The sequence below is a fragment of the Tenrec ecaudatus genome, chromosome 6 (genome assembly GCF_050624435.1).
Source record: "Tenrec ecaudatus isolate mTenEca1 chromosome 6, mTenEca1.hap1, whole genome shotgun sequence".
Classification (NCBI taxonomy): domain Eukaryota; kingdom Metazoa; phylum Chordata; class Mammalia; order Afrosoricida; family Tenrecidae; genus Tenrec; species Tenrec ecaudatus.
Window position 1 is genome coordinate 132,804,776 of NC_134535.1, and position 12,518 is coordinate 132,817,293.

At 39.4% G+C, this 12,518-nt stretch overlaps 1 protein-coding gene across 8 annotated transcripts in view; it reads left to right on the forward strand.

Annotated features, from left to right (window-relative positions):
* ERC1 (ELKS/RAB6-interacting/CAST family member 1) overlaps positions 1–12,518 on the forward strand; it is a 479,183-nt gene that overhangs the window by 31,127 nt on the left and 435,538 nt on the right. For all 8 annotated transcript variants that reach the window (XM_075552242.1, XM_075552248.1, XM_075552244.1 and 5 more), the window contains exon 2: positions 4,403–5,227. In XM_075552242.1, coding sequence (XP_075408357.1) covers positions 4,559–5,227 — 669 coding nt within the window. In that variant the 5' untranslated portion in view covers positions 4,403–4,558. The remainder of the gene's footprint in view (positions 1–4,402; positions 5,228–12,518) is intronic.

The following is a 12,518-nucleotide window of genomic DNA, read 5'->3' on the forward strand; positions in this document are numbered from 1 at the left end:
AGGAGTATGCCACCATGTTCTTTCTTGTTTCCTGTGCCGGAACAGACGTGGAGGCATGGTGAGTGAGTGCAGGTGACATGTGTGAGTGGAGAGAATTAGGCGGTGGGATGGTGCTGGTGGTCAAAAGGGAAGATGAAGGCTGGAGATAGAAGTTTGACATCTTCATCATATAGATGGTATTTGATGCTCTGGGAAAAGCAGCCACAACTTTCCAAGTATAATATTGTAGCCCCAAGTACTTTGGACATATTATCAGGAGAGACCAGTCTCCGGAGAAGGACTTCATGCTTGGTGCAGAGGAGGGGCAGTGGGAAAGAGGGAGCCCCTTGAGGAGATGTATTGACACAGTGGATGCATACATGGACTCAAACATGACAGCTCTGAAGGTGGCACAGGACTGGCTGGTGGTTTGTTCTGTTCACTTAGGCTCGCTATGAGGCAGAATCGACTGGACGGTATCTAACAGCAACAACAATAATATTTAATATGAAAATAATGTGGAATTTGGTTATAGAATTCTTAGGATGACAAACATTTAAGGGAAGAATGTGCAAAGGGGTAGAACTCAAAGGAAGGAGAGTGTGAGAGAACAAAAACCAAGGGAAGAAGTGTTTCAAGAAGTAGGAGTGCTTAATTAAAGTGGGAGACTGTCTATATACAGAAGGGACAAAGTTAACAGGTAGGAAAATGTATCATTAAGATTTCTTTCTTAGAAAGTGTGGCTAGCTAATCTAGTAATATAAACCTAAACTTCAGTGCCCATTTTAGGCATTTGATGGAATGGGAAGCAATTCGCCTGTGCAAGGGATTAGCTTTAACTCCCGTCCATCAGAAAACAAGTTAAGAATGGGTGGTGATTTAAATAAATTTGTGGCAGGAGGAAATTGAGGTAGTTTTTGCCTTACTCTGTCTATTTCTCTGTGACATGGGAGGTGCATGAGATAATTTGCTCAAAGTGACAAGCATAAGGGGAAGGTGTAAAATGACTGTAAAAAATACTGGGTAGTTAGAGAGCTAACTTTTAGGACCTGGGAGGCAGAATTCAAGGTTCACTTGAAGTTGGAAATCAAACCTCAGAAGTGCTTCATGGTTTTGTTGAGCAGCAGCCAATCAGTGAAGGTGTTACTACTTTGGGATTAATCAAGGGCAAGGGAGTTTGGAATGTGTGAAAATTTCAAATGTTTATGGTATAAGTGATACACTTTTTAGAATGTAATATACACTATTTAGTGTATAATATACACTATTCGTTTTTTAGTAAAGCTTATAGTTTGGTGAGTTTTGAGACATGTATCCACCATCTCCCCAGTCAATGTAATAAATATGTTTATTAACCCCCCCACCCACCCCAACAGTTTCTTCCTTTTCTTTCAAGATCCATGCCTCCTTCCTCACTGCAACCACTGAGTTTCCAGACTTTGTATAAATGGGATTATGCTGCTTCAGGAGGCTTCAAATAGCTCATGGAAGAGAATTCCATTACCTTCTAATACTATTTTTTCCATGAACTTTTTGAAACCTCCTAATGTGTTTTTTGATAAAATTTTTTTTGTCAAATTGTTTAAGTCCAAGAATTATTACTACATACTATTGACACACCACCACAACATAATTACTGTGCTTTCCATAAAAGAGGACTTCAGTCTGAGCGTGTGGATTTCCTTTCCCTTTTATTTAAGTGAATGTAGTTCCAACAATAAGGAAGACTCCATATGCAAATGCCATTTTGGATCTGAAAGTGACTTGAACATGAGTGATCTTGCTAATGCTGAGCTTGATGTGAACCAAGTGTGAATTTAGCCTGTTCAGTGTGATTAAGTTAACGTGATTTCATGAAAACAAGTTCTGTACAAAAGCACTCTTGGAATTTTTTGTGTGGTTCTTAAAAGTTTGTTTTAAATTACTACTGTCTATTTTGTCAGTTTTACTTATTTTGTTCTTTTACCATCTCAGAAAAGATTTTCTTCTACTTAATAGAAAAAGATTATTTATATTTTACAACTTGGAAAACCCAAGTTTGTACCCTCAAATTTAGATTTAGACTGCTAGGTTAGCAGGACACACTGCTTTAAACAGAAAAGTGGTGGAAGGCCTGCCTATCCTATGGCTAATTAAGCTGTTAACTTTAGATGCAGATAGTATGTGCTGTACAAAAAACCTTAAAGACTCTGGAGTCAGGCCACCCTAATTCTGAATTTATTAATTTATAACTTAATAGCTGTAGATAGATCAATGAATCTCTATAAAGTCCAATTTCTTCATCTGTAAAATACAGATAGTACCAGTATGCTATAGGGGGATTGTAAATAATAAGTCTTTCAGAACTCATAGCACAATGGCTAGCATATAATAAGCACTCTCTAAATAGTAGCTTTTGCTATTATTCAAGGGATTTTAGTTAATGATGGATACACTATTTTAAACAACATTCACTTTACTTTAAAAAACAATTTTGCATTCTTTGAATTTTGAAATAGAATTAAACTTAATAATATATGGAGTGTTACTTGTTACCTACCTTACACTCAAATTATTCATTAAAATAAATTTTTGCTTCATGAACCAGGTTTGTCTCCAAAAGAAACCTACTAACATTGTCATTAGGTGCCATTGAGTCTGTTCTGACTCATAGCAACTCTGTGTACAACGGAAGGAAGCACTGCCCCGTTCTGCCCCGTCCTCACAGTCGTTCTTATGTTGAGCCCCATCGTGTCAATAATCCATCTTGTCAAGGCCTCCCTCTCTTTCACTGCCCTTCAACTTCACCAAGCATGTGTTCTTCCCCAAGGACCGATCTCTCCTGATATCATGTCCAAAGTACATGAACAAAGCCTTGCCATCCTTGCCTCTAAGGAGCATTCTGGCTGTTCTGAAACATTGTCAGGTACTGAAAGGCTAGTGAATAGAAGTAGGACATTATTAGCTAGTGCTAGAAGATTAATCCGTCAGGTCAGAAGGCACTCAAAATATGACTGAGGAAGAGCTATGTTCTCAAAGGAGAGTCAGTCAGAATAACATGAATGAGGCCTTAATTTGCTGATGGGACATGACCCCCAAATGAGAAGAAACTGCTGGGAAAAGCTACTAATAATTGGACTTTGGACTAGATGAAATATATGAATCTAGGAAAGTTAGAAGCCTTCAGAAATGAACTAGAATGCATAAAGATCGATCCTAAGCAATAGTGAGCTGGAATGGACCGGTATTGGCCATTTTGAATCAGAAAATCATGGCTTGCTATGCTAGGAATGACAGTCATAGAAGAGTGGCATAGCCTTCACCATCAAAAAGGACAGACATTTCAAGATCTCTTTTGAAGTACAGTGTTGTCTGTGATAGGATGACTGTATATATTCAAGTATAAACGACCTGAATATCAGCTGAGGCACCTAATTTTACCACAAAACTGCATTAAAATGGGCTGACAAACTTGGCTTATACTTGGAGTATGTGCACTCTATCTATAGTAACATTACTGGCAGGAGCTCAGTGATTAGATTTGGCACGGGTTGGAGTTGTCTCAGCTAGGCGAGAATTGGAATCTTTCTGAGAGCAGAAAATCTCATCTTTCCCCCATGGGACTGCTGGTGGTTTCACACCACTGACGCAGGCATGACCTGCTACACCCCCAGTGCTCATTGCAAATGACAATGATGAGCCTTGCTATTAGGGCATGTCTTCTTTCTTTGTTGCTCTTCTGCAAATTGTTTAGGTTATTTACGGTCCTTTACTCCCTGCATTTGAATTTTTTAGTCACTTTGCTGATTTATGTGTTGCAGCGTTGAGAGATTTTCATTGGGATTGTTCTAAGTGGTTGGAAGAGGGGAGAACTTGCACAGTACTGGTCTTCTTGTCCATGAACATGGATTTTGCTCAAGGACTCTTTCATGTGTTTCAGTTAAATTTTGTAGTTCTTTTTTTCCCTAAAATGATCGCATGTTTTTGCTATATTTATACCAAAATGTTTAAATGGTTTTGTCGCCAATCTGAATTATTTTAATTGAAATTATAAATTGCTATTCGTAACATACAGAAAAGGTTTAGTATTTATATATTTATCTTGGTTTCAGATCAACTTGTTGAGTTCTAATTTTAGTTTGCATAACAGGACTATTGATCATAGGTTTTCCAGTCAGAAAATCATATATGCATGAAGATTGAGTTTTCTGTCTTCCTCATCTATTTTTATGCCTCTTGTTTTTCTCTTTTAGTTGCATAGTATGTTTTGGGATTCACTTTTGAGACTGAAATGTTTTCTAAATAGTCTTTTCTACACATAAATTGTGCTGTAATTAAATTGTGAATGCATGAATAAGTAGATGTTAGAAGGGGGAGATCATTTTCAAGTGGGGTTAATGAAAAGTTTCTGTTGAAGATTTACTGTGTGATCTTTTCATTACAGATATGGCATAAGATATTTCTTCAAGATTGGACCGCTGAGGACCTGTCATTTTTTATTAGCCTTGAGCTAACTCATAGCCATAGAGAAACTTCACGGAGTCCGATTTTGTTTGTCTGCTTTTACACCTTTCCTGGCACCTAAGCTCACTGCGCAACCATGTATGGAAGTGCTCGCTCAGTTGGGAAGGCGGAGCCAAGCAACCAGAGCCCTGGGCGTTCACCGAGGCTGCCACGCTCCCCTCGCTTGGGTCATCGTCGAACCAATAGTACAGGGGGGAGTTCTGGAGGCAGTGTTGGAGGTGGCAGTGGGAAAACCCTTTCAATGGAGAACATCCAGTCCTTAAATGCTGCCTATGCAACATCTGGTCCTATGTATCTAAGTGATCATGAAAATGTGGGTTCAGAAACACCCAAAAGCACCATGACACTCGGCCGTTCTGGGGGACGTCTGCCTTACGGTGTTAGGATGACAGCTATGGGCAGTAGCCCCAACATAGCTAGCAGTGGGGTTGCAAGTGACACCATCGCATTTGGAGAGCATCACCTCCCTCCTGTGAGTATGGCATCCACGGTACCCCACTCTCTTCGTCAGGCAAGAGATAACACAATCATGGACCTGCAGACACAGCTGAAAGAAGTCTTGAGGGAAAATGATCTCTTGCGGAAGGATGTAGAGGTAAAGGAGAGCAAATTGAGCTCATCAATGAACAGCATCAAGACCTTCTGGAGCCCAGAGCTGAAGAAAGAACGAGCCCTGAGAAAAGACGAAGCTTCCAAAATCACCATTTGGAAGGAACAGTATAGAGTTGTGAAAGAGGAAAACCAGGTTAGTCACATATGTACGGCACCCTGCATTGGCTGGATCCGTACACAGGAATGATGTGAGTCATTCTTTGTCTTTCCTTCTTCCTTCGGATTCTCCTTTCTTGGATCATTATTTTCTATTACATCTTTTCTGTTCTCTATTTCTCAGCATATTACAGATTTGGTCTCCTATTTTCTTCTCCCTGTTTGCTTTGTCAGCTTGTTCTTCAGTCTAGCTCTTTCCTTGTCTGGCTTTCAGCCCATTTTAATGTCTTTCAGTTCTTGTGAGAATATAATTCCCCCCACAGTAGCATCCATTACCAAAATTACTGAGGCTTGTGGTGTAGTATTTAAAATTTGCCATAATAAATACCAATAGTCAATTACACCAAAAAACTACCAAAAGACAAATCACTGTTTTTTCTTTGCAGAAAGGAAATTAATCTTAGAAAGTTAATATTGATGAAATGAATCTTTGAAAGTGAATATTGATTATGTATATATTTATTAATTACCAGCAAACGAGTAGGAGTTGTTTCTGTGGACATTTATTTATTATTTTTAAATAATTTTATTGGGGGCTCGTAAAATTCTTATCACAATCCATACATACATCCATTGGGTCAAGAATATATGTACATTTGTTGCCATCATCATTTTCAAAACATTTGCCTTCTACTTGAGCCCTTAATATCAGCTGCTCATTTTCTCCCTCCCTCCCCACTCCCCCGTACCTCATGAACCCTTCATCATTCATAAATTATTATTTTGTCATATATTACACTGTCTGACATCTGCCCCCGCTTTCTTCTCTGCTGTCCCTCCCCCAGGGAGGAGGTTATACATAGATTCTTGTAATCAGTTCCCCCTTTCGACCCCACGTTCTCTCCACCCTCCAGGCATTGCCACTCTCACCACTGGTCCCGAAGGGGTCATCTGTCCTGAATTCCCTGTGTTTCCAGTTGCTATTTGTGCTTATGTACATCCTCTGGTCTAGCCAGATTTGTAAGGTAGAATTGGGATCATAATAGTGGGGGGAGGAAGTATTTAAGAACTAGAGGAAAGTTGTATGTTTCATCGTTGCTACATCGCACCCTGCCTGGTTCATCTCCTCCCCACATCCCTTCAGTAAGGACTGTCCGGTTGGCTGACATTGGGCTTTGGGTCTCCTCTCTGCACTCACCCACATTTTCAATGATAGGATGTTTTGTTCCTTGATGCTTGATACCTGATCCCTTTGACAACTCGTGGTCACACAGGCTGGTGTGTTTCTTCAATGTGGGCTTTGTTGCTTCTGAGCTAGATGGCCACTTGTTTATCTTCGAGCCTTTAATCTTTTGATAGCTGGTCACCATCAGCTTTCTTCACCACATTTGCTTATGTACAAGTTTGTCTTCAGTAGTTGTATCAGGAAGGTGGGCACCCACTGATATGATTTTTAGTTATTTGATGTCTGATAACTGGTCCCTTCTCCACCTCGTGGTCAGCCAAGCTGGTGTGCTTCTTTTGTGGACATTTATTGATATCATGAAGGATGCTTATGTAGATGTTTTCTTTGGATTCTTTAATTCTTCATATTTAGGGTGCTGGAAAGGCAACTTGATATAGTTGGTTCTAGAATATAATGGAATTAATAAGTTATTATAAACTAATGCTATTGTATTAGGTATATGCAGCATTTGATTTTTGTCTGTACTTTTCCAGCTTACATTTTGCTGTTCAGTAATAGCTGTGTCACATTCAGTGACGTATTTTATGACCAAAGATTTGATCAATCCAAGTTTTAGTAGTTAAAATTTGAAACACGAGACATTTAAAAAAATGTACGAGCTTGAGTCATTTACTCATTTAAAAAACTTCTCTTGGACTCTTAAATGGAGAGTTTCAAAGTTGGTGGTGGTTAGGTTTGGACTCACAGGAAAGACACACTGCCCGGTTCTGTAAAATAGCCTTGGGAGCCCTCCAGAGCGGTTCCCATCTGTCTTCTAGGATGTCTGGGAGTGAGACTCGACTTCAGGACAGTGTGTTACCTTTCAGAAAGAGATTGCCAGTATGTTTTCCTTTGTAAAGTAATTTGGTATATGTTGAATCAGCCTCCAGTGAGTTGGCTGGTGATGCTGAAAATATGCCCATCACTAAGATGTTGTTATTATCAGATGACTCAGAAATGTCCATTTTAATGAGGGGAGAAATTGGTGTACTTCTTTATTTTGAAATAATTGAGGCAACTGTCTATACCTGTAGTTAAAAAGGACTGTGTGTGTGTGTGTGTGTGTGTGTGTGTGTGTAGTTGGGGCCAATTTCCTTTCTAATTATGCAGCTACATTCAAGAGCAAAATATTTGAATATTCTGAAAAGACTATTGCAAATACCCAGCAATTCGTCCAATGAAGTGAAACAGTCCAGAGGATGATAATACCAAAGAACCAATATGTGCTGAAGAAGAGCGAACATTGCCTTATCTAGATTCCACCCCTTGCCCTAATTAAACACCAATTCTGGCAGGAGTTTTTTCTTCCTGCACCCACTATAATTACAACACAATCCTAAAATTGTATAACTTTGGTCCAAAAAAACGAAGGGTGCAATTTTAAAGTAGAGTGAACACTGGAATGAGATACAGAGACAGAAAATGCTAATGAATAGATTATAGTCAGCCAGCAGTTTGCCCTAATTAAACTCTGCATTCATTATACCCTCCACAGCCCTCAGAGGTCAGACATCTTCTACTTTATAAAGAAGATTGGTTTAATAGGATTTACAGTAATTAAGCAAATTTCCCATTTCAGTTTGAGACTAGGGATTTAGGCTCATTTTAAATGTTTAGTGTGATTGGGCCACAGAGATCTTGGACTAGACACCTATCAAATGTAAAAATACATTTGCTTAGCATTGCCTGATTGTGTGCTTTATTATTAAGTCTTTCTAGACGATTGTTTCTAAAACATCCAGCTGCTTTTATGCTTCACGCTACTATTGTTACTGGATTTTCAGATACTAATAGTTGGAGCGATTGAACAAGGAATATTTTACCAGGGAAGGCTCTTCTTCTTTTTAAATATAGGGAAAGGGAGATTTTAGGGGATATTTGCTTGATGAAGAGGAAAAAATTAGCTGTGAGCTTGGTTTGGTTTTTAGAGTCTAGACTTCTATTTTTTCATTTTTGAACTTGAAATTCTCTTAATTTCTAAAGAAATAAAAATCAGAAAACAAAATTCAGAATCTTAAATAATCTGGACTCAGAAAAAATAGTCACAAGTCAAAACTTTAAACTCACTTGCCAGCCTTAACTTTAAACATGATACATTCTGCTTGCACCAAATTCCAATGAAGGTTTGAAAATATTATTAAAATCAAACTTCCCACTAAGTTCAACATACAGAGTTATTAAAAGATATAACCAAGAAAGAAGTGTGTCAAAACTTGTCCCTTCAAATGGGTGCATAAGCAAATGTGGTGAAGAAAGCTGATGGTGCCTGGCTATCAAAAGGAATAGCGTCTGGGGTCTTAAAGGCTCGAAGGTAAACAAGCGGCCATCTAGCTCGGAAGCAACAAAGCCCACATGGAAGAAGCACACCAGCCTGTGTGATCACGAGGTGTCGAAGAGATCAGGTATAAGGCATCATCAGAACAAAAAAATCTTACCATAGTGAATGAAGGGGGTAGTGCAGAGTGGAGACCCAAAGCCCATTGGTCCGCCACTGGAGATCCCCTTGCAGAGGGTTCTAGGGGAGAAGACGAGCCAGTCAGGGTGCGATGTAGCAAAGATGAAGAATACAGCTTTCCTCCAGTTCCTAAATGTTTCCCCACCCCCACCTATCATGATCTGAATTCTACCTTGCAAGTCTAGCTAGACCAGGGGATGTACACTGGTACAGATAGGAACTGGAAACACAGGGAATCCAGGGCGGATGATACCTTCAGGGCCAGCGATGTGAGTGGTGATACTGGGAGGGTAGAGTGGGTTGGAAAGAGGGAACCGATTACAAGGATCTCTATGTGACCTACTCCCTGAAAAGTGGGTAAAGGGAGATGTCGGACAGAGCAAGATAGGACAAAATAATAATTTATAGATTATCAAGGGCTCATGAAGGAGGGGAGAGCGGGGAGGGAGGGGAAAAATGAGGATCTGATACCAAGGGCTTTAATGGAGAGCAAATGTTTTGAGAATGATGAAGGCAATGAATGTACAGATGTGCTTTACACAATTGATGTATGTATGGATTGTGATGAGTTGTATGAGCCCCTAAAAAAGTGTTTAAAAAAAAACAAGCTAAAAAAAAAAAGAGTTGTATGAGCCCCTAATAAAGCGATTAAAAAAAAAAGATAATGGAGAAATAATGACCAAAAAAAACCCCAACAAAACTTGTCCCTTGCTGGTTACAATAAAATTTTAAATATAAATAATCCCCTTTCCTGAAAAAGGGTCAGTACATCAAATAAGTTTGGGAACCTGTGTTGTAGATATTGATTGGTGGAGGGATGTATTTTCTAGCATTTGATGGGTGAGCAGTTTTACCAACGACTCTTCACCATGGTTAGAAATGACCACTGGGAGGCTGGCATGCTTTTTGCGACCTCTAAGGTCTTTGAGCTGTTTAGAATGTCTGACATGGTTTGGCTTACTGTGGCACTTTGCAGAAAGCCTTTCCATACATCCAGCTTCCTTGTGTCTCTCCCCTCCCTCCTTTCCTTCCTCTTTGCTTTCTTTCTTTATGACAGCTTTATTGAGATATAATTCAGTTCATCCTGAGAAGTATATAATTGTTTTCTTTCTTAATCTAAGTCAAGACGGATTTTCAGAAGTAGTAAGAAGTTGCCTTGGGAAGTTCTTATGGAGTGACTGACCTAATAGAAAATATTATTTAAAATATTTTACTTGACTGTGTTTATTGCACTCAAAACAGTGGGTGGAAGGCAGGCAGGCAAGAAAAGCAAGTGAGTTTATGTAGAAGGACTAGCTCAGCTTGAGTAATAGGAATTGAGAGAAAGGTGTATATCCTAGAGAAATTTTCAAAGAAATATTTGGATACAGACTATAAAGACCAGCAATAAGACGAAGACAAATTTTGACATTGAGATGGGAAATGGTTTTGCCATTGATTGAAAATGGAGAGAGATTAGAAGTTAACACTAAATTTAGAATAAGAAATGGTTTATTAATATGTGAGTGGAAGTGTTTCATAAGCACATGGCAGTGGATTAATGACTGTGTGACCTTAGGCACACAGGTAGATGTTATAGAACGTGTGCTTCTGAATGTACAGGAACATACTGTTCTCATTGATTCCGCGTCACCAGCTGCGCGTCTGCTTGCGGCAGTGTGCAATGAAGAGGAAAGAGCCGCTATTAGATGGTACGTGTTTTGTGTGAATTTTCTCACCAGCTCTTGTGCTTTTGTTCTCGCTCTTTGTTATGGTGGGTGATTCTTTCAGCTCTCGAAGATCACTATGACATTTAAAAAGCAATAATTGTTTATATTTCTGTGATAAGCCAGCTTTTGCTAACAATCGATTGCCATGGAGCTGGTCCTGACTTGGCCTTATAGGACCCAGGAGGTCTCCCTGCTGCAATCTTTGTGGAAGCGTACTGCCACATCTTTCTCCAATGGAGAACTTTGGGTTTGAACTACTGACCTTTCTGTTAGCAGCTGAGCACTTCACCACTGTATCACCAGGCCTCTTCTGCTGATAGATCAGTGACTTATTTCATCTTAACAAAAGCTCCTTGGAGACCGTGCACTTCTGCAGGATGAATCAGGCTCTGAGTAAATTTGTCAACAGAGAGAAATAGCCCAGAAAATGTGCTTTCACTGAGCAAATGATTTGACTTTGTATTGAAAATGTTCTGTTCTTCTCTTATGGCCAAGATTAGAAAGAATTCTGTGAACTGTATTTTTCTCATTTTTTTCTGCTGCCATATGCGTTCCAAAGAATATTCTATTTTTCTTTCTGGAGTTGGATAATTAGTCCTTATCATGTATCTACTTCTTTTATTTCCCAAGCAGTAATGCTTGTTGGAATCCCTCTTTTATAATTCTTCTGCATGAACCTCAGGTACCTCAGTGATATCCTCTAGCAATTTTCAAACTTTCTGTCCTCTGACCACTTATTAAGACCTTCGAACAACTTTTGTTTATGCAAGCTGTAGTTATCATATTAGATATTAAAAGAGAAATTTTAAATTTATTTAAAAATAATAATCCATTAATTGTTAACATAAATAGCTTTGTGAGTATCTCCAGTGTTTGGCTTAATAGAATAGCAAATCCACTTTCAGTGAGTTGATTCTGACTCATTTAAACAACAACAACATCAACAAAACAATTCGCTGCCATGAAGTCGATTCTAATTCATAGTGACCCTTGAGGGAAAAGTAGAATTGCCCCTTTGGGTTCTGAGAGTGAACAGCCTCATCTTTCTCTCACAGAAAGATTACTGACTTTGAACCCCCAACCGTGCAGTTAGTAGATCAATGAGTAGCTTTCCAGCGCTCAGTAGGCCCTATGTAAGGTTTCCAATACCATAACTTCACAGAAACAAACAGACTGCCTCATCTTTCTTCTGTGGAGCAGCTGGTAGGTATGAACTGCCAGTCTTGTGCTTAATGGCCCGATGCCTAACCCATAGTGATCTTATAGGATAAACTTAACACTACTCCTTAGGATTTTGGACGCTGTCATTCTTTACGGCAAAACTGGGTTTGAACCGTTGACCTTGTTGTTCATCTCCCGATGCTTTACCCACTGTGCTACCATTGCTCCCGCCAGTATTCTGTTTTCGGGATTCAGCCTTACCACTTTTGTGTTGCTGGTTTTCATGGAACAGATAGTATTTTCCTTCTCTGGTCGGTTTCTACCTGCCTCAGATGGCCTCTTCTGCATATCCACTGCCCCTTTTCTGTTGACTCGGGTTCTGACTCGCAGTCACTCCATTCTGTAGAAATTATCTTGTGAGTAGTGCCAATGCTTAAACATTGTAATTCTTTGACCAAGAATGTCTTGAATGTGAGATTCTATATAACCACTGTTAGTAGAATTCTGAGAGAGAGAGAGAGAGAGACAGACACACAGACACACTAGTATTGGCAGGCAGTACATAGCAAGTCGTTTTCATGGAAAACTTTATATAGCTTTTTATTACCCACTTTGTGTTTGGAATGACCTCAGTGGCAGTGGGTTTGGTTTCTGTGCTTGAGGAGTATATCATGTTCTTTCCCCATATTATGAGGCTTTAAAAAAATTACTCAATAATTTTATTGGTGGCGGGCTCTTACAGTTCTTATGACAATCCCATCCATCCATCCATGCATCC